The sequence below is a fragment of the Oncorhynchus kisutch genome, linkage group LG9 (genome assembly GCF_002021735.2).
Source record: "Oncorhynchus kisutch isolate 150728-3 linkage group LG9, Okis_V2, whole genome shotgun sequence".
Lineage (NCBI taxonomy): Eukaryota > Metazoa > Chordata > Actinopteri > Salmoniformes > Salmonidae > Oncorhynchus > Oncorhynchus kisutch.
The window spans coordinates 17,456,051-17,479,208 of NC_034182.2; the positions used below are offsets into that span (position 1 = coordinate 17,456,051).

At 44.2% G+C, this 23,158-nt stretch overlaps 1 protein-coding gene and 1 pseudogene across 1 annotated transcript; both read right to left on the minus strand.

Moving 5' to 3' along the window:
* Window positions 1-1,327: 1,327 nt before the first annotated feature.
* LOC109896335 (ataxin-10-like) lies at window positions 1,328-19,182 on the minus strand. The gene is made up of 4 exons (XM_031831341.1): window positions 19,097-19,182; window positions 18,856-18,959; window positions 14,576-14,760; window positions 1,328-1,501 (listed from the first exon to the last, which is right to left on the minus strand). Exons 1-4 carry the CDS (start codon window positions 19,180-19,182, stop codon window positions 1,328-1,330), a joined length of 549 nt encoding a protein of 182 aa, XP_031687201.1.
* Window positions 19,183-19,320: 138 nt separating this feature from the next.
* Window positions 19,321-21,306, minus strand: LOC109896336 (ataxin-10-like; annotated as a pseudogene).
* Between the last annotated feature and the right edge of the window lie 1,852 nt (window positions 21,307-23,158).

Genomic DNA, 23,158 nt, shown 5'->3' on the forward strand with positions numbered 1-23,158 from the left:
AAATGGATGTTAGAGATCGAGTGTTGGATTGGATGTCTGCTATATGTCTGATAAATGATTACACAGCTTTTAGGCAATGCAGGATTGTGTGCACCACAGAAAAATTGACAATTAATTTTTCTAATAAAATCTGAGCATCTTTTAGTGATTTCTTGGGTTTCCTGTCCAGACTACTGTACCACTGTCTTTTGACACAAAATCATACATCAATTTACATAAGACTGACCAATTCTCTCTGAAAAAAACTGGAACATTTGTCACAAGTTTTATTCAGCAGTTAAAGTTACAATCATCCGTTATATAGACCTTGAGTAGTACGGATATAATTCTGGAAGAATACCAGTACAGAAGGCACAGGAGGACAGAGTTATGGTTTGAGTGGTGAAACGCTGATCTAGATGACACCTTTCAGTCCTGCTGCTGTTGGACAGCTGTTTGCTCCTGACCCTGAAGTTGTTGCCTAGACAGCTGTGACGGCCACCTCATTCAGCCAGCCTGACGCTCTCTCTGGGTTTTCCTGTGTTTGAAAAGCATTGCAGGCAGCCACTGGAGCAGAAGTAAAAGCCGTGTTTTGTCAGCCGTCTGAAATGCTGGGGACCGGAACCTCATAAGCTCCCCTCACTATACCCAGCGGATTGGGGAAAGTCAACCCGATTGTTTCAATACATTTTGTCATTAAAAAACAAGGGACAGAGTAAATAGGGTGGAGCAGCAAGTGGACCGGGTGACTAAAGCAATGTATTGTTGAGGTGTCAGGACCGGTCAGCTTATTCAGTGTGTGTGTGTGGTGTGTGTGTGTGTGTGTGGGGGGGGTCATTCTGCAAGCTAATACTTCTGGTCTGAGTCACTCGCACTGCCACTCACACTACTTGGGTCTCTGTCCACAAACTCATATACTACCACTTACACAAGGGCTCACTGTCTACACACTGCCAATCACACTCTGTCTGCCCCATCTAGCTGGCTGCCAAAGACCCATACCAGTCAAAGTACACACACACAGCAAACATAGCTGACACATAACATAGATTAGGTTATTGAAATGCGTAAGGAAGTTGACTGGTGTTGTTGGTTGGAATATGTATCTACATATTCAATCAAAGGTTTTTTTTTGTAAAGAAACATGCAGTACCAAGAAGTACAGGAATAGTCCTTTGTATCATTGATATTCTCACCAAAAGCCAACACAGGGTGGTAAAGCAGATATGGTGCAAAGCTGGTAGCAAGACAATCAAAATCCATTCCCTTCGCAACACCCTTAGTACGGAACCCTGAACAGTTTGGTTAGCACCAACAAATTGGTTTGAAGTCATTTGTGTGAAAACCTTCAAGGGTCTTTTGAACAGGGTTTGAGCAGCATGATACCATCTCTTTCCTTTACTCTTAAGCCCATGGCCCTCAGGGAGGAGTCATCGGCCAACCCACAACATTCTAGAGCTACCACCAGCTCCTGATTCACCAGGTTGTGGTCTAGAATATTCCGGGTAGCAAAGATGGCCCACTGGCTGATGGAGAAACAACGGTTAAGGATGGCATTACATATACATTTATGGCACAAAGAGAGTTAGTTTTATTTTACAATGGAAGAGGAACAAGAGGAATGTAGAAACCCTCAAAAGCTTGTTTCTACACCAAAACTACCCATACTGGTTGTCTCCTACACATTCACACATACTTTACTTTGATTTGTGGTTGAAGGGTTGTAACACTAACCCACTCTCAATTAGCTACCACCATCCCACTGTAAAGGACACTATCAGTACAATGAGTGAGTACTGTCTCCATTTTGAATGACAAGGACGCAACCAAGCCTCCCACCCCCTCTAGTTCTCTTCCTCTCCACATATGCCCAGTCAGCATCATTGACCAGGCCATGTAGCTGTGTGGCTGTGGCCCAGACCTGGGTTCAAATACTATCTGTGCTTGATTGAGCTTGCCTGGCTGAATGGACCAATAGAATCATCTCAAACCGGCAAATGTAAGGGTTTTCTTCTGGTGAAAGAGAGGCGGACCAAAATGCAGCGTAAAAAGACGACTATACATGAACAGACTAAACAAAACAAGAAAAGTGAAAACCTAAACACCCACAAAACCCAACACAAAACAGGCTACCTAAATATGGTTCCCAATCAGAGACAATGACTAACACCTGCCTCTGATTGAGAACCATATCAGGCCAAACATAGAAATAGACAAACCAGACACACAACATAGAATGCCCACCCAGCTCACGTCCTGACCAACACTAAAACAAGGAAAACACATACGAACGATGGTCAGAACGTGACAGAACCCCCCCCCCCCCCCCAAGGTGCGGACTCTGAACGCACAACCTAAACCTATAGGGGAGGGTCTGGGTGGGCATCTGTCCGCAGTGGTGGCTCTGGCGCTGGACGTGGACCCCACTCCATAATTGTCCACCTCCTTAGCGTCCCTTGAGTGGCGACCCTCGCCGCTAACCTTGGCCTAGGAAACCTAACGGGCCCCACTGGACTGAGGGGCAGCTCCAGACTGAGGGGTAGCTCGGGACTGACAGGAAGCTCGGGACTGAGAGGAAGCTCGGGACTGAGAGGAAGCTCGGGACTGAGAGGAAGCTCCGGCAGGTTGATGGATCTAGCAGATCCTGGCTGGCTGGTGGTTCCGGCAGATCCTGGCTGACTGGCAGATCCTGGCTGAATGGCGGATCCTGGCAGACTGGCGGACCCTGGCAGACTGGCGGATCCCGGCTGACTGGCGGATCCCGGCTGACTGGCGGATCCCGGCTGACTGGCGGATCCCGGCTGACTGGCAGATCCCGGCTGACTGGCAGTTCTGGCGGATCCTGGCTGACTGGTGGATCTGGAAGATCCTGGCTGACTGGCGGATCCTGGCAGACTGGCGGATCCTAGCTGACTGGCAGTTCTGGCAGATCCTGGCTGACTGGCGGATCCTGGCTGACTGGCGGATCTGGAAGATCCTGGCTGACTGGCGGCGCTGGGCAGACTGGCGGCACTTGCGGCGCTGGGCAGACTGGCGGCACTGGCGGCGCTGGGCAGACTGGCGGCACTGGCGGCGCTGGGCAGACTGGCGGCACTGATGGCGCTGGGCAGACTGGCGGCACTGGCGGCGCTGGGCAGACTGGCGGCACTGATGGCGCTGGGCAGACTGGCGGCACTGGCGGCGCTGGGCAGGCGGGAGACTCCGACTGCGCTGGAGAGGATGAAGGCTCCGGCAGCGCTGGACAGGCGGGACGCACTGTAGGCCTGATGCGTGGTGCTGGCACTGGTGGTACTGGGCCGAGGACACGCACAGGAAGCCTGGTGCGGGGGTCTGCCACCGGAGGGCTGGTGTGTGGAGGTGGCACTGTATGGACCAGACCGTGAAGGCGTACTGGAGATCTTGAGAGCAGGGCTGGCACTAACCGCCCTGGCTGGATCTTCACCCTAGCCCGGCAGATGTGGGAAGCTGGGATGTAGCACACGTACTGGGGACACCATGCGAACCACCGCATAACACGGTGCCTGACCAGCACCACGCTCGCCACGGTTAGCACTGCTAGGAGCACTGTAGTGCTGAGATGGCACAGGACGTGCAAGGCTAGGGAGATGCACAGGAGGCCTGGTGCGTGATGCTGGCACAGTCTTCACCAGACAACTAGCATGCACCTCAGGATGAGTATGGAGAGCTGACCCAGGTGTCATCAAATCCTCGACACGCTCCGTCGGGCGAATTCCGTGTCTCATGCACCAACACAGCAACTCCCTCATATCTCTCTCCTCCAATCTCCCCATTAACTCCTTCACCGTCTCTGCTTCGCTCACCTCCAACACTGGCTCTGGTTCTGGTTTCCTCCTTGGCTCCTTACGATAAACAGGGGGGGGGGGGGGGGGGGGGGGGGGGAGTTGGCTCAGGTCTGACTCCTGACTCTGCCACACTCCCCCTGTGCCTCCCCCAATACATTTTTTGGGGTGCCTCTCGGGCTTCCAGCAGCTCTGCCGTGCTAGCTCCTCATAATGCCGCCTCTCTGCCTTCACTGCCTCCAGCTCGGCTTTGGGGTGGCAATATTCCCCTGGCTCTGCCCAGGGTCCTTTCCCATCAAGGATCTCCTCCCAAGTCCATTTCTCCAAATAGTGCAAGCCTCTCCCACTGCTGCTGCTGCTGCTGCTGCCTCTGTTGCTTCTCCTGCTGCTGCCTTTGCTGCTGCTGCTGTTGCTCCTGCTGCACCTGTCGCTTCTCCTGCTGCTGCTGTTGCTGCTGCTGCTGCGTATGTTTACCACGCCGCTTGGTCCTTGGTTGGTGGGTGATTCTGTAAGGGTTTTCTTCTGGTGAAAGAGAGGCGGACCAAAATGCAGAGTGGTGGTTATTCATGTTTTTAATAAAGACGACTATACATGAACAGACTAAACAAAACAAGAAAAGTGAAAACCTAACAGTCCTATCTGGTGCAAACACAGAGACAGGAACAATCACCCACAAAACCCAACACAAAACAGGCTACCTAAATATGGTTCCCAATCAGAGACAATGACTAACACCTGCCTCTGATTGAGAACCATATCAGGCCAAACATAGAAATAGACAAACCAGACACACAACATAGAATGCCCACCCAGCTCACGTCCTGACCAACACTAAAACAAGGAAAACACATACGAACGATGGTCAGAAGACCACACATCCGGCACTCCAGAGGCAAGCTACCCACTGGGCACAGACATAATTTCAATGTCTAGCTTTGGTTTACATTTGGTTCATTTGTCAATTTAAGTGGAATTTACTTGAAATCAAGAAAACATTTAATGTAATTTAATTTGTTGACTTTTCAAATTCAATCCGTTTTCCACATTGATTCAATGTTATCACAATTTTTGTTGAATTGACTTGAAAACAACATTGATTCAAATAGTTTTTGCCCAGTGTGTCTGTCTGTAACCCACCTGAGAAGAGCAGAGGGAGCTCAACAGTAACCGTCGATGACAACTTCCTTCCTGAGAGGGTCAGGGGGACAGTGGGGCTCAGATTAATAGCTCACTGCCTGGTGAAAAGACAAGCTGGCACCGTGCCCTGACCGACAGCTAGCCCCCGGGGGTGGACGGAGGTGGACTTAAACTAAGCTGTTGTGTCAGTGCCAACATCCACCAACAGTATAAACATGATGGATACATGAAACATACAGTATAATGATTCACCACAGTGACTTGTCATGCCACTAGAGGTCTCTTCACAGTCCCCAAGTCCAGAACAGACTATGGGAGGCACACAGTAATACATAGAGCCATGACTATTTTCCATATCAGGTAACTGATGAAAGCAGTATAATTCAGATTTAAAAAGCAGGTAAATATACACCTTATAGAACAACATGGACTGTGAAGAGACACAAAAGGAACAGACACATGCATACATAAACACACACATTGTGATGTTGTTGTATGGTGGTATTGAACATTTTGTGTTGTAGATGTGGTGGTGTAGGGATGTTAAATGATGTACTGGGTAGTCTTTAACTCATTCAATACAAACATAGTTCAATGTTTGATCTTTTGTTTTATACGTAAATGTGGGTGCATTGGTGTGTTTGGACCATCTTTGGACATCTTGGCAGCAGCTAATGGGGATCCCTAATAAATACAAATGTAGACACTCCCCTACATCTATTTGGACAGTTAAGCTAAAAAAATAATTTGGCTCTATACTCCAGCATTTTGGATTTGAGAGCAAATATTTTACAGATGTGAAAGTACAGAATGTCACCTTTTATACGAGGTTATTTTCATATATGTTTTACATTTAGAAATGAATGCACTTTATGCATCTAGTCCCCCCGTTTGAATGTGACATTAAGCACTTGGAAAAATTAACTTAGTGCATAAAATGTAGTATTTGGTCCTACATTCCTAGCACACAATGACTACATCAAGCTTATGACTCTTCAAACTTGTTGGTAGCATTTGCAGTTTGATTTGGTTGTGTTTCAGAATATTTTGTGGCCAAAATAAATGGTAAATAATGTAGTGTGTCATTTTGAGGCCCCTTTTGTGATTAACAAGTATTTGGGGGGGGGGGGTATGAATGTTTGTTCCTCTTTCTCACTCAACATTATTCAGGATTTATTCAGGACTATCCATAATCATGGAAGCATCCACATTAATGTAGAAGGACTGAAAAGCTCAGTTCTGGGATTTTCTTCTACTGCAAAATGAATTTTAAAAAATGTATGCTGACACCATCTGAAATATAATTTCCATCTCCAGAAATGAGCCCAATTACATACAGGTAAAAATTTAACATATTGGACCATGCATATAGCCTATGCATGGTCTACAGTGCCTTCAGAAAGTACTCGGACCTGTGGACTTTTCCCAAAATGTTTACGTTAAAAACGTATTCTAAAATGGATTTTTTTTTAAAGACAAACTCCTCAGCAATCTACACATAATGACAAAGCGAAAACAGGTTTCAGGAAATGTTAGCAACTTTATAAAAACAGAAATAAGATACTCACATTAAGTATTCGGATCCTTTGCTATGAGGCTCGAAATTGAGTTCAGGTGCATCCTCTTTCCATTTATCATCCTTGTGATGTTTCTACAACTTGGAGTCCACTTGTGGTAAATTCAATTGATTGGACATTATTTGGAAAGGCACACACCTGTCTATCTAAAGGTCCCACATTTGACAGTGCATGTCAGGGCAAAAACCAAGCCATGAGGTCGAAGGAATTGTCCATTGATCTCCAAGACAGGACTGTGTCGAGGCACAGATCTGGGAAACGGTACCAAACATTTCTGCAGCATTGAAGGTCCCCAAGAACACAGTGGCCTCCATCATTCTTAAATGGAAGAGGTTTACATAGACATACGTGCATTTGTCCAAATACTTATGACACCTTCAAAGAGAGGGACTAGATACATAAAATGCTTTCATTTCTAAAATGGTAAAACAAATATTTATAACAATACCCTCAAATAAAAGATTACATTCCCTACTGTCGCCTCATGACATTTGTCAAATCCTAAATGTTGGAAGATAAAGACAAAATGTACACATTTTAGCATCACTGTGTGTCCAAATAAATACATAGTATACAGTCAAATATATCTATCATCCACCAACATTGATTTATGACTATAAACATGGTAGATAAATGTACGTATCAGCAACAACAATACTTACAGGAAGACAAAGGATGATACATAAAAGTACAACGCTCATTAGGTTAACATCCATCCACAGTGGCTTTAACATGATAGTTACAACTAGTAAAATTTAAACAGGGACATCAGATTCTAGACGAATCAAAAGGACACAGGGATTGTTGCTGTCAATAACGCAGTTGTCCATAATGAGAGGAAGACCATCCAGTTCCCTAACCTGGAAGAAGAATACAAAAATCGAATTAGGGATACACGATATATTGGTGAACATATCGGAATTGGCCGATATTAGCTAAAAATGCCAACATCGGTATCGGCCCGATGTCTAGTTTAACAACGATTTGCATAACCGATGTCAAAGCTAAGGCGCATGCCTAAACTCAGCAAAAAAAAAACATCCTCTCACTGTCAACTGTGTTAATTTTCAGCAAAATTAACATGTGTAAATATTTGTATGAACATAAGATTCAACAACTGAGACAAACTGAACAGGTCCCACAGACATGCGACTAACAGAAGTGGAATAATCCAGGTCAAAATCAAAAGCAACAGTTAGTATCTGATGTGGCCACAAGCTGCATTAAGTACTGCAGTGCATTTCCTCCTCATGGACTGCACCAGATTTGCCAGTTCTTGCTGTGAGATGTTACCACACTCTTCCACCAAGGCACCTGCAAGTTCCCGGACATTTCTAGCCCTCACCCGCCGACCCAACAGGTCAGAGACGTGCTCAATGGGATTGAGATCGGGGCTCGTCGCTGACCATTGCAGAACACTGACATTCCTGTCTTGCAGGAAATCACGCACAGAACGAGCAGTATGGCTGGTGATATTGTCATGCTGGAGGGTCATGTCAGGATGAGCCTGCAGGAAGTGTACCAGATGAGGGAGGAGGATGTCTTCCCTGTAACACACAGTCATTGCCTGCAATGACAACAAGCGCAGTCTGAAGATGCTGTGACACCGCCCCAGACCATGACGGACCCTCCACCTCCAAATCGATCATGCTCCAGACTACAGGCCTCGGTGTAACGCCCATTCCTTCGAAGATAAACTCAAATCCGACCACCCCTGGTGAGACAAAACCGTGACTAGTCAGTGAAGAGCACTTTTTGCTAGTCCTGTCTAATCCAGCGATGGTGGATTTGTGCCCATAGGCGACGTCGTTGCTGGTGATGTCTGGTGAGGACCTGCCTTTACAACAGGCCTACAAGCCCTTAGTCCAGCCTCTCTCAGCCTTTTGTGGACAGTCTGAGCACTGATGGAGGGATTGTGCGTTCCTGGTGTAACTTGGGCAGTTGTTGCCATCCTGTGCCTGTCCCGCAGATCTTCAGATGTACCGATTCTGTGCAGGTATTGTTACACGTGATCTGCCACTGCGAGGACAATCAGCTGTCCGTCCTGTCTCACCGGTAGTGCTGTCTTAGGCATCTCACAGTACAGATATTGCAATTTATTTCCCTGGCCACAGCTGCAGTCCTCATGCCTACTTGCAGCATGCCTAAGGCAAGTTTACGCAGATGAGCAGGGATCCTGGGCATCTTTCTTTTGTTGTTTTTCCAGAGTTAGTAGAAAGGCCTCTTTAGTGTCCTAAGTTTTCATAACTGCGATCTTAATTGCCTACCGTCTGTAAGCTGTTATTAATTAATTGTTTATGGTTCATTGAACAAGCATAGGAAACGGTGTATAAACCTTTTACAGTGAAGATCTGTGAAGTTAATTGGATTTTTAAAATTATCTTTGAAAGACAAGGTCCTGAAAAAGGGATGTTCCTTTTTTTTGCTGAGTTTATATAACACAAATAGATGAGAACATCTTTGTATAATGTAGGTAGGTAAGTGATGACTCCACGTAAAATTTTGCACTACATGTGCAACACAGTATTCCTAACCTAGCCCACAATGTCTGCTGTGTGGATCGAGCAGTCAACAAGTCGAGCAGTCATTTGAAAGAGTAAGGAAATTTCAGCGAGACAACTTAAAGGTGAAATCCATTAACGCCAAGAGAATGGAATTCATTGCCCTTGACAAATCAACCGATCTCTGTCGTGGGTGATGTTGGCTTTCACCGACCAGTCGAGCACCGGTACACTTTTTATTTATATTTTTCAAACAATTTTTCAGATGTTGCCCTACTGGAGTTACACCATAATAGCATCACAGCTATGAGCTTCACAACGGACATCAGCCCCATGAGCTTACGGAGTCTGATAGCACAGTGGGTCGTCGAGGATTTCATACTGAAGTCGTATTGAATGCTCATGAATATGCTGGTATTCATACCGCTGCTGCCATTTCACTGGCATTTGAGAACATGTTTGAAACTTGAACACACTAGCTAGCTCCATTAGAACAACTGACTCAACTGCGCCTGCAGCAGATGTGATACCCTCTCATGGCATTGAAACGCCTGCTCAACAAAACTGGCAGGGATGTAAACAAATGTGCACACAATTTGAGATAAGCTTTATGTGGATATGGAACATTTCTGGGATCTACACTGCTCAAAAAAATAAAGGTAACACTAAAATAACACATCCTAGATCTGAATGAATGAAATATTCTTATTAAATACTTTTTTCTTTACCTAGTTGAATGTGCTGACAACAAAATCACACAAAAATTATCAATGGAAATCAAATTTATCAACCCATGGAGGTCTGGATTTGGAGTCACACTCAAAATTAATGTGGAAAACCACACTACAGGCTGATCCAACTTTGATGTAATGTCCTTAAAACAAGTCTAAATGAGGCTCAGTAATGTGTGTGGCCTCCACGTGCCTGTATGACCTCCCTACAACGCCTGGGCATGCTCCTGATGAGGTGGCGGATGGTCTCTTGAGGGATCTCCTCCCAGACCTGGACTAAAGCGTCCGCCATCTCCTGGACAGTCTGTGGTGCAACGTGGCGTTGGTGGATGGAGCGAGACATGATGTCCCAGATGTGCTCAATTGGATTCAGGTCTGGGGAACGGGCGGGCCAGTCTATAGCATCAATGCCTTCTTCTTTTTGCTGGAACTGCTGACACACTCCAGCCACATGATGTCTAGCATTGTCTTGCATTAGGAGGAACAGCACCAGCATATGGTCTCACAAGGGGTCTGAGGATCTCATCTCAGTATGGCAGTCAGGCTACCTCTGGCGAGCACATGGAAGGCTGTGTGGCCCCCCAAAGAAATGCCACCCCACACCATGACTGACCCACCACCAAACCGGTCATGCTGGAGGATGTTGCAGGCAGCAGAATGTTCTCCACGGCGTCTCCAGACTCTGTCACGTCTGTCACATGTGCTCAGTGTGAACCTGCTTTCATCTGTGAAGAGCACAGGGCGCCAGGGGCGAATTTGCCAATCTTGGTGTTCTCTGGCAAATGCCAAACGTCCTGTGGACGTCGGGCCCTCATACCACCCTCATGGAGTCTGTTTCTGACCGTTTGAGCAGACACATGCACATTTGAGGCCTGCTGGAGGTCATTTTGCAGGGCACTGGCAGTGCTCCTCCTGCTCCTCCTTGCACAAAGGCGGAGGTAGCGGTCCTGCTGCTGGGTTGTTGCCCTCTTACGGCCTCCTCCACGTCTCCTGATGTACTGGCCTGTCTCCTGGTAGTGCCTCCATGCTCTGGACACTACGCTGACAGACACAGCAAACCTTCTTGCCACAGCTCGCATTGATGTGCCATCCTGGATGAGCTGCACTACCTGAGCCACTTGTGTGGGTTGTAGACTCCGTCTCATGCTACCACTAGAGTGAAAGCACCACCAGCATTCAAAAGTGACCAAAACATCAGCCAGGAAGCATAGGAACTGAGAAGTGGTCTGTGGTCACCACCTGCAGAACCACTCCTTTATTGGGGGTGTCTTGCTAATTGCCTGTAATTTCCACCTGTTGTCTATTCCATTTGCACAACAGCATGTGAAATTTATTGTCAATCAGTGTTGCTTCCTAAGTGGACAGATTGATTTCACAGAAGTGTGATTGACTTGGAGTTACATTGTGTTGTTTAAGGGTTCCCTTTATTTTTTTGTGCAGTGTATTTTTTCAGATTGTGAAACATGGGACAAACACCTTACATGTTTTGTTTATATTTTTGTTCAGAGTAGTGTTTGTATTCTAATTCCTAATTCTAACGCCACTGATTCTGTCACATAACAGTGGAGTACGCATGCCCATTCTGACTTTGTCAATGCTAAGCTAACCAGTTAGCTAGCAGCTAGTGTGTGACGTTAGTGCTGACTAGTTTCTATGGAGTGAAGATGGCCCCTTTTCCCGACGAGGTGGATGCTTTTACTGGCCCACATTGGCGAATGAAACTTTGCCCTGGCAACAAAACTGCCCACACAGGCTGTGGACAAGCAATTCAGTGGTATTCTCTCTTTACTGTGTCGCCACCAGGCTCGATGCTGTGTACAAGGACTGCTACTTTGATGCAAACAAGAAATGTAAAATTTGTTAAATGTTGCATACAAGATGACAACATGGAAACGGACACCGTGACAGTGTGCACCAAGGAAGAGGCCACAGACAGACACAGCTGAAACATCACTGCTTGACATATATGATGCAATCATGGTTGAGAATGAAATGACTGAACAATGAAACAGCACAGCAACTAAGTGAAAGAAATCGGTTTTGATTATGTTTTACTGGTAATGGGCACATACGTAAATGCCAACAAAAAAACTTTTTGGTCAATGTGTGTGTGTGTGTAACCTTTATTTAACTAGGCAAGTAGGTTAAGAACAAATTCTTATTTACAATGACTGCGTCGTATTTATACAACTTATTTATATTTTGTGACTTTTGTAAATATAAGGAGTAAAAACCTGGACGACGCTGGGCCAATTGTGCGTCGCCCTATAGGACACCCAATCACGGCCGGATGTGATACTACATTCCCTGGTTCGAATCCAGGCTGTAACACCTCTTGCACTGAGATGCAGTGCCTTAGACCACTGTGTCTATGTGTGTGTGTTAACTATTAATGTTGTACAAGGATGCTCAAAAGGCAGCCAAAATGTTAAATATCGGTATCGGGACTTATCGGATATCGGCCAAAAGTGTCATATCGGTGCATCCCTAAATATAATCAAAACAAACATATATACAATGCAGAAATAGAATCTCACCATCCCAAAAAATCTAGATTCTTATCCAAAACACGGTAAAAAACAATAGTCACTAATTATTCTGTTTGTCTTGAGTCTATAGATAGGGCCAAATTTCAAACAATGATGAGATGGCAATGTTCCTTATGCAAGAAGAAGCTGTTTAAGTATTGTGTTTCCTTGATTTCTATAGGACAATCTCAATAACCAACCAACATCTATGTCCCTATCAGCCAACATTGAGGTCCCTATCCTTAGGAAATCCCTACTACCACGGAAAATAGCTGTGTGTGGTTGCGGGTTTGTCTAAAGCTGTCACAATGTGTTACACTTGTCCCTGTCACCTGCTATCTAATTATATAGGTTAATTTACATGCATGCGGTTACTCTGCAAATTAATTGGTATAGAACAGCCATAGCAAGAGAGAAAAGTGTGTACTTTTTGTTCACTCAAAATCATATTATGAACATCAGCCTATATGTAAAAAAATACTTAATGAAAGACTATCATATCAAATTATTAATTACCAGCTGGGAGCCGGCAGAGGGTTATTATCATTAATGGGCCTTGTAAAGTGGGAGCAAGATTTTTAAGCCACTGCAGGTGGACACATGCCAGTTTCCCCCATCCCTATTAATGTGCTTTATATCACAGTCAGTGATGGCTTGCCGCTAGCTGGGATAATGAGTAAGGAAATGTTTCGCTTTCTTCCATTAACGTAATAATAATAAAACCACCATGAGGAAGCCAATATGGCTCAGTGCCAAGATGGACTCAAAAGCACTTATTGTCTCTCCGGTGTGGCCCAGGAAGCACAGATACAGCATGACGAGATTACTGTATGTGCTATTTAACTCAACATGTGTCTCAAATGACATCCTACTCCGTTTAGTGAACTACTTTTGACCAGTCGATTAGAATAGGAAGTGTCCTTTTACATTTTCATTCTCCATTCCTGACCTTTTACACATGCTTCTTGACCCTAGATCTGTCATGTCCAAGGATTAGATCCCTATTTTAGACACCGAGATCCTAAGGGCTGAGTTAAGGGTTCAAAAGGAGTCTGCAAATCCTACTCTGAAAGAACAGACAGAACTTGTGGCGGCTGAGTAAACTTCAAAGCATTGGATGAAATGTAGTATATCAATGGTCTTGCAACACGAGAGTCAATTATTTAATATTCGACCCCCACACCCATGTTTTGTCAACTATCTGCACTATTGCCCAAGAAAGCAAAGGCAACTGAACTAAATGACTGTCATCATGAAGTGCTTTGAGAGACTAGTCAAGGATCATATCACCTCTACCTTAGCTGACACCCTAGACCCACTTCAATTTGCTTACTGCCCCAATAGACCACCAATCATCAAGTTTGCAGATGACACAACAGTAGTAGGCCTGATTACCAACAATGACGAGACAGCCTACAGGGAGGAGGTGAGTGCCCTCGGAGTGTGGTGCCAAGAAAATAACCTCTCACCCAAAGTCAACAAAACAAAGTAGTTTAACGTGAACTTCAGGAAACAGCAGAGGGAGCACCACCCTTATTCACATCGACGGGACTGCAGTGGAGAAGGTGGAAAGCTTCAAGTTCCTTGCCGTACATATCACTGATAAACTGAAATGGTCCACCCACACAGAGAGTGTGGTGAAGGCGCAACAGAGACTCTTCAACCTCAGGAGGCTGATGAAATTTGGCTTGGCACCTAAAACCCTCAACCAACTTTTACAATGGAGAGCATCCTGTCTGGCTGCATCACCGCCTGGTACAGCACCTGCACCGCCCGCAACCAACACATCACTGGGGGCAAACTACTTGCCCTCCAAGACACCTACAGCACCTGTCACAGGAAGGCCAAAAAGATCATCAAGGACAACAACATCCCGAGCAAGCCACTGCCTGTTCACATAGCTTATCATCCAGAAGGTGAGGTCAGTACAAGTGGGACCGAGAGACTGAAAAACAGCTTTGAGCTCAAGGACATCAGTGTTAAATAGCAATCACTAGCACATTAGAGGCTGCTGCCTCTAAGACTTGGGATCACTGGCCACTTTAATAATGTTTACATATTTTGCATTACCCATCTCTTATGTATATACTGTATTCTAGCCTATTCTACTGTATCTAAGTCTATGCCGCTTGCCCAATGTTTATATATTCTTAATTCCATTGCTTTAGATGTGTGTATTGTGAAGTTGTTAGATGTTACTGTTAGATATTATTGCACTGTTAGAACTAGAAACACAAGCATTTCACAACACCCACAATAACATTTTCTAAACACGTGTACATGACAAATAAAATGTGATATCTGTGCCAGCTGTATGCTTGCTGTATCCTTGTTCTGGTTGGTAGTGTTTCTGTGACAGAGGTTTCCTTTGAGACGGATGAGATGTGCCTTGAAGCTGACAGAGGGAGAGGAGGAGCAGTCTCCACCCTTATCCAAGGAGAAGTGCTGATCTGCAGTGAATACATTCTTACTGGTCTTCCCCAGTGCATGGACCTGCTGCAGGAGATCTATAAGAGGAGAAAGAGGTGAATAGGAGAACACACAGTTTACATACAAAGGGATATAGTACCGGAATATCAATCACATTTACTTATAAAGCCCTTTCTACATCAGAAGTCGGACAAAAAAGACAAAATAACAATCAGTGACCAGAAAAAGGCAACGGAACATAAAGGCAAAATGATCAATTCGACAGAAGAGGTGAGAGGTATTTCCCTGCCTCAGGTGTAGTATAAGAGTTCTGCTGATGATAGATGGTTATTAAGGGAAGGGCATGAGCCTGCTGGTACTTTAAGTGTCAGTTCCGTTCCAACACAGTAGAACTATATTATGTCACTGGATTTGTAGTGAAAGTATAAACTCTAAACTGTGGGCCACCTACTTTGTCATGAACATTTGATACAGTGTGACATGCTGGTGGTTTTTATTTAAAAAAAATAACAGCACACAGCTATTTATCAGGGCTCTAATGTCAAAAGATTAAAACCTGTTACAGCTCCCCCCCTTTTTTGTGCAATTTCCGCCTGAAGACATACCCAAATCTAACAGCCTGTATCTCAGACACAGAACCAAGGATATGCATATTCTTGGTACCATTTGAAAGAAAACACTGAAGTTTGTGGAAATTTGAATTGAATGTAGGAGAATATAACACAATAGATCTGGTTTAGATAAAACAATGAAAAAAAACACATTTTAGATTTTTATATCATCATCTTTAAAATGAACAAGATAAAACAAACATCATCCTGATGGGGACAATTTCAGTGGAAAATATAAGAGGGCAACAGTACTTGTGCAAAGTTTCAGAATGATAACTTCCCAAATGAGTGTGCTACATGACATTTATCATGAAGTCACCCAGGTGTCCCACACAAGTAGCCCAAATGTACCCAAGTGGCCAAATTGGTGAAGGTATACATTTTGAAACAAATAACTATATACAAAATACCAAAATGGTATTCTAACACACCCCCCCTAAAAAAATGGAGAAAAATAATAATAATTGATTCAAAAATATATGAAAATATATATATATATATATGAGGGTAGCCTAGTGGTTAGAGCATTGGATTAGTAACCAAAAGGTTGCAAGTTCAAATCCCTGAGCTGACAAGGTACAAAATCTGTCGTTCTGCCCCTGAACAGGCAGTTATCCCTCTGTTCCTAGGCCGTCATTGAAAATAAGAATTTGTTCTTATCTGACTTGCCTAGTATATATATATATATATATATATATGAGAGAGAGTATAGGGAACATAAGGTTGAATATATTATTATGACCTGCTAGATCTACTGTCTTTTATATTATGACATTTCAGCTAGATCTACTGTCTCTATTATATTATGACAGACCAGCTGTATCTACTGTCTCCATTTCACTTTGGCCATTGATGTGGTCCTGCCCTCTCCTCAACAGCCTCAAATATGCTATTTCATGTGGGTTGGGGTGGGGCGGCAGACACACGCATCTCACATTTCATGACATTACATGTTTACACACTGCTCAAAAAATTAAGGGAAAACTTAAACAACACAATGTAACTCCAAGTCAATCACACTTCTGTGAAATCAATCTGTCCACTTAGGAAGCAACACTGATTGACAATACATTTCACTTGCTGTTGTGCAAATGGAATACACAACAGGTGGACATTATAGGCAATTAGCAAGACATCCCTAATTAAGGAGTGGTTGTCCAGGTGGTGACCACAGACCCCTTCTCAGTTCCTATGCTTCCTGGCTGATGTTTTGGTCACTTTAGAATGCTGGCGGTGCTTTCACTCTAGTGGTAGCATGAGACGGAGTCTACAACCCACACAAGTGGCTCATATAGTGCAGCTCATCCAGGATGGCACATCAATGCGAGCTGTGGCAAGATGATTTGCTGTGTCTGTCAGCGTAGCGTCCAGAGCATGGAGACGCTACCAGGAGACAGCCCAGTACATCAGGAGACGTGGAGGAGGCTGTAGGAGGGCAACAACCCAGCAGCAGGACCGCTACCTCCGCCTTTGTGCAAGGAGGAGCAGGAGGAGCACTGCCAGAGCCCTGCAAAATGACCTCCAGCAGGCCACAAATGTGCACGTGTCTGCTCAAACGGTCAGAAACATGAGTTTCCATGAGGGTGGTATGAGGGCCCGGCGTCCACAGGTGGGAGTTGTGCTTACAGCCCAACACCGTGCAGGATGTTTGGCATTTGCCAGAGAACACCAAGTGCTCTTCACAGATGAAAGCAGGTTCACAGTGAGCACATGTGACAGACATGACAGAGTCATGGTGTGGGGTGGCATTTCTTTGGGGGGCCGCACAGCCCTCCATGTGCTCGCCAGAGGTAGCCTGACTGCCATTAGGTACCGAGATGAGATCCTCAGACCCCTTGTGAGACCATATGCTGGTGCGGTTGGGCCTGGGTTCCTCCTAATGCAAGACAATGCTAGACCTCATGTGGCTGGAGTGTGTCAGCAGTTCCTGCAAGAGGAAGGCATTGATGCTATGGACAGGCCCGCCCGTTCCCCAGACCTGAATCCAATTGAGCACATCTGGGACATCATGTCTCGCTCCATCCACCAATGTCACGTTGCACCACAGACTGTCCAGGAGTTGGCAGATGCTTTAGTCCAGGTCTGGGAGGAGATCCCTCAGGAGACCATCTGCCACTTCATCAGGAGCATGCCCAGGCGTTGTAGCGAGGTCATGCAGGCACGTGGAGGCCACACACACTACTGAGCCTCATTTTGACTTGTTTTAAGGACATTACATCAAAGTTGGATCAGCCTGTAGTGTGGTTCTCCACTTTAATTTTGAGTGTCTCCAAATCCAGACCTCCATGGGTTGATCAATTTGATTTCCATTGATAATTTTTGTGTGATTTTGTTGTCAGCACATTCAACTATGTAAAGAAAAAAGTATTTAATAAGAATATTTCATTCATTCAGATCTAGGATGTGTTATTTTAGTGTTCCCCTTTTTTTTTTTTTTACCAATAATATTTTATATTATTAATTTCAAACAAGGGCATTAGCATGAAAAGAACTTACCAGTCCAGAACAATGTCCTCTCCCGTTCAATAAATATTCCTCCACAATCGCTAAATGAATCGTCCTACAACAATCTCTGTTTCACCTTCGCAATCAATTTATTCTAAAATTGTGTGTACATCTGTATATCTAGACTTAGATTTAGCTTTCCCTGACTTAGTCGCCATAATGATTGATATATAAACAGCTGAATCTGCGCGTTTACCAAACAATGCAGTGCGTAATATGTGTTTCTCCTTCCGGTATGAAACTTCAATAGCAAAGGACTCACTTTACGCTGGAACTTACTACATGGGCTGGTCTTGCAACACATAAACATGGCGTATTGCCGTTTACCTCAGCTCATTGGCTATCTACCCAGCTAGATTTCAAGACGATCAATGGTCATTGGGTTAAAAGATGAATCAACGAAACAGCGGGCAAATCATTGGTGCACAATGATGTCATGACTTGTCTTCAAATCGGTTTCTTTCAGTCAATATGTCCCGCGAAATTGCCCATCAGGTTTGATTGTGTTACAAACAAACCAGTTGATTGCAGTGAAACCAAACATGACTGGAAAAGTCACATTCTGTGTGGGTTATTTACCTGGAATGTGTCGTCAAAAATGGAATGAGACGGAATTCACGACACAAGCGGTTCACAAAATGTTTCGTGTTAGGCTATAAAAACAGATTTTATCAAACAGAAGATCATTCATTGTGTAACAATGTGCATTGGTAGGTAAACTATTTATTTTAACGCAGTTTGTGATTATGTTACGCCTGTGCTGGTTAAATTTTTTTTTTTTTAATGGGGCTCTATGCTCAGATAATCGCATCGTATTCTTTCGCAGTAAATCCTTTTTTAAATCTGACAACGCAGTTGGATTAGCAAGATTCTAGGCTTTCGATACATGTGACACACTTGTATTTTCATGAATGTTTAATATGACTATTTATGTAGCGATCACCGTATGTTGTGGAATTTCAGCCTGCCTAGCGGGCTCCGTGCGCAGAGGTTAAGCATCATTGGTAAAAGGTTTTGTAAACATCCAGTCCAATAGATCATGGTGTACTTATTTACCAACTGTAGACTTGAGGTCAGGGTGGTTCTGCAGGAACATGAACTGTTTGTGAAGAGAGGTCATCTCACAGAGAACATCTAACAGGCTGGTCACAGTCAAGGCCTCCTATAAAATACAACACCAATCAATCACCCACCCAAACAATCAAAAACAGCAATATACAATGTCACAGAAACAGCAATAGCAGAAACAGTCAGGCTATGGAAAAGGTCATTTATACTTCCAATCAATCGGATCATTGATTCCTCCTTGTCTGATTCGGAGGAGAGTGTGAGCACGGCCCTGCAGCGCTCCTGGAAGCAGGATGCCAGGAAGGTAGATACCATCCTCAGAGTCCTCCTCTCCCAACAGAGATCAGCTCCAGCAACGTCACCCTGCAACTCCATCAATATTTATGTAATTCATTGATTGGATTATGTACAGTAGAGATTTTCTTGAAACTCAATGTAAGGAGGAAACTCATGTCATCCATCACACATTTGGGACCAAGAATTGCTGATTTCGGGTGTAGATGTACTAGTTTCTAAGATTTGTATGAGTAGGTAGATTCTTGAATTGACTAGATGGATATATCTCTGATGGCTCATCCCTGCATACATGTTCTTAACGAGCATTGAGGACTTAAGGAAGTGCTGAATTGCAATCAAAACTCTGTCCATTTTTTTACCATAATGTTTATATAATGTGTGTACATCTCTCTCACACACAGCCCATCTCCCACACCCAACCACACCCCTGAGAGGGTACCTACATCCAGTTCAGTTCTGACAGTCCTACACAGCTCCATGACCTTCAGGGCCAGGTGGGTGTTCCCTGGCTGAGCCAGTTGCTCCACCTTGTGTTCATCCAGACAGGTGTGGAGCACCATGAAGGAATAGGCCACTGCCCACTTCATCGTCCACACACAAAAGTGCCCTGCAAAACAGTCAACATAGAAATCCAACTGGATTGTCTTCAGAGATAGATAGGATGGGTTGAGGGTAGCTGAAGGAAGGGATTAAAAACAAACAAAAAGATGACTGCAAAATACTTTATGTCTGTAAATTGTATATAGTATGTAAAAGCTGGAGGTAGAAGCCTAAGTATTGTTGTCCATTAGTGTAAACCAATTAGGGGAGGGGTGGCAGGGTTAGGGGAAAATAAAGGAATACAATTCTAAAATAAATTATTATAATAATTTCAAACTGCCAACAGTAACTTCGATCCAGTCCGGGATGTTTCGCTGACACTATGCTTTCATACATAAAACATAAAAATTCCAGTTTGAAGGCCTAAAGGATCAATAAAGATTAAGTCCTTTTTCCTAATGTGAATTGTGACAACTGTGAAGTGAAACTGATGTAGGGCCAAAGTACTTACATGAGAAGATCTGGAAAGATGAGCACCCAAATGTCCTCTTTGCAGAACTGGTTATCAACAGCAAGGTTTCCAATTAACTGTGGTAAAGTGCAGAGAACAACAGTCAGACACATAAGAAGGCTTAAGAAAAAAAAGAAAAAAATGAAATTTGAACAGTTACAATAAGCTACAATTCTTTTACAAATAAGCACACAACTGAAAATATCAGGAGATTACGCTTATTCTCTTCAGCCATAGGAGGGAGAATAAAAACAAATCACCTTCAAAGACATAGTCAGTGTTCTCAGACTTCAGTTTCTGAAGCATGTCTAGGATTCTGATTGACAGGTCAACAGCAGCAAGGGACCTGGATAAAATGGTAGATTTGTTTATGTTTTAACCAACCCACCCACCCAGTACAACTGGACAGGGGGAGGGGGGGGCACTTCATAACAGGGAAACTGCTAAATAGAACACCCCCAGAATTTGTGTAAACACACTTGAATTCATGCGGAAACAAAACTACCAACATGGATGCACTTGGTAATGTTATTAGCTCTTCCTTGACTGTGCATGATTGGATTAAAGTGTCTGGTAAATTAACTAAATGTAGATCCAATGTAAAACATTTGTGTGCATGCTTTTGTGTCAACTGGATTCAGTATTGACTGCAGCTCACCTCATTAGGGTCTGGTTGAGTGCACACTGTACACAGCCATTGCTCTGGGCTCTGAAGCATACTGCAGTCAACAGCAGGATCAGCTCTTCAACCTATCTACCTGCAGCCTGGATCTCCTCCTGATAGCTTTGACAGGATCTTCATTAGGCTCCTGAAGGCTTCATCCTCACTGCGGTCTCTGTGATAATATAGAAAACGATCAATTTATACAGACAAAAGCAGGACATGGGTAACAGCCCAGTTCAATGATGAGACATAGCTGAGGTATTTTGCTAGCTAGCTAGCCACAACTCTCCCCTTTGCGCACCTGTTTCCCTGAATTCGTAACACATTTGTCAGTGACAGTCAATGTTTTTCAAGGAACTTCTCAGCAACATTTCATTCAATAATGTTGTAAAGTCCTTATCCATGATTCCAACGCGGGTTCCGCCATGTTTGTTCGTATTGCTCTCCAGTGTGGGTGGGACATCCGTGTTATATCCTGGTGTTTGATTAGCTAAAACCAGGAAGGAGGCTGTGATGGAACATTAGTTCCACCAAAATCATCAGTTTGATGGAACTTTGAAATCGATAATGATATTTCACCATCACATTAATACCTATTTAAACCTTCTAATTTCCATGACATTAGCACCTTAAATTTTATGTTTTAGGTTTTTTTCACATTAGTACATTAAAGCAAAGCACAAACTACAGATTGTGACCATGCTATGAGTTTCACAATGACCCCAGCTAGCACATCATGTTCTGAGTGAGAGCGTGGTTGTCCAATAACTATTTTATATAGCGCTTTTTATACAGAATCTCAACGTTGCTTTTAAAAAACGAACAAAAACACAAAAAAGAACCAATTTATAATAAAACATTGCATGCATCTATAATCACATTTGCGTAACAGTGGCATACAGTAGAACAGATTGGCCTTTTATAAACGCATTTCATGCAATTCTATTAAATGTACATGATATAAAACATGAGCATAATATGTTTTAATACCACACAAATGACTGAAATTAATGGCTACTCTGACAATGCCAAACTGAGAGCAATAAACACGACCTGGTCTTGAACGCAAACAATAGCCCAGTTCAATGAAGGGACGCAGATTGTCCAAAATGTGAAAATATTATACAGGCTATACTGTAGCAGGCTACTAAATAAACTTTCCAGTGGTACTGCCTCACCCAAAGTTGGAGAGGACGCATAGGCTCCTTAACGGTGATGGCTGATGCGCTTGTGTCAAGCTACGTTGAAAAACAGTGTTCGCTCAGAATCACTCAAAGTTTAGAAAATATTTGTTCGCTTCTACAGGACGTTTGCTTTCCAAACGTTTTTCTCGCGATAGCATTTTGACATTTGTGAAAGGCAAATTGACAGCTGTAACCACCCATGTAAATAAAATCCCCAAATTTCAGTTCCCATTCAAATTAGGATTGCCAGCCATTGCTAGTGTACCCATCAATTTAACAGTCAAATTGCCCGGGTTAGAGGTTCCAATACCTTTCTATGGATTATACACTCACCAGTCAGTTTATTAGGTACACCACCCCGTTCGCGAAAATATATCGCCCCTACAGACATTGGGTCATGGTGTAAGGTTTTTCCTGTGGTGAAGGAGAGGCGGACCAAAACGCAGCGTGGTGGTTATTAATGTTTTTTAATAAAGACACTATACATGAATAAACTAACAAAAACAATAAACGTGGAAAACCCAAAACAGCCCTATCTGGTGCAAAACACAGAGACAGGAACAATCACCCCCAAACACACAGTGAAACCCAGGCTACCTAAATATGGTTCCCAATCAGAGACAATGACTAACACCTGCCTCTGATTGAGAACCATATCAGGACAAGACATCCAACATAGAATGCCCACTCAGATCACACCCTGACCAACCAAAACATAGAAACATACAAAGCAAACTATGGTCAGGGTGTGACAGTACCCCCCCCCCCCCCCAAGGTGCGGACTCCGGCTGCAAAACCTGAACCTATTGGGGAGGGTCTGGGTGGGCATCTGTCCGCGGTGGTGGCTCTGGTGCTGAACATGGCCCCCACTTCACCGTAGTCTTAGTCCCCCACCTTGTCCGCTTCCGTGGCCTCCTAGCCACGGCGACCCTACTTAATGACCCCACTGGACTGAGGGGCAGCTCGGGACAGAGGGGCGGCAGCTCGGGACAGAGGGGCGGCAGCTCGGGACAGAGGGGCGGCAGCTCGGGACAGAGGGGCGGCTGCTCGGGACAGAGGGGCGGCTGCTCGGGACAGAGGGGCGGCTGCTCGGGA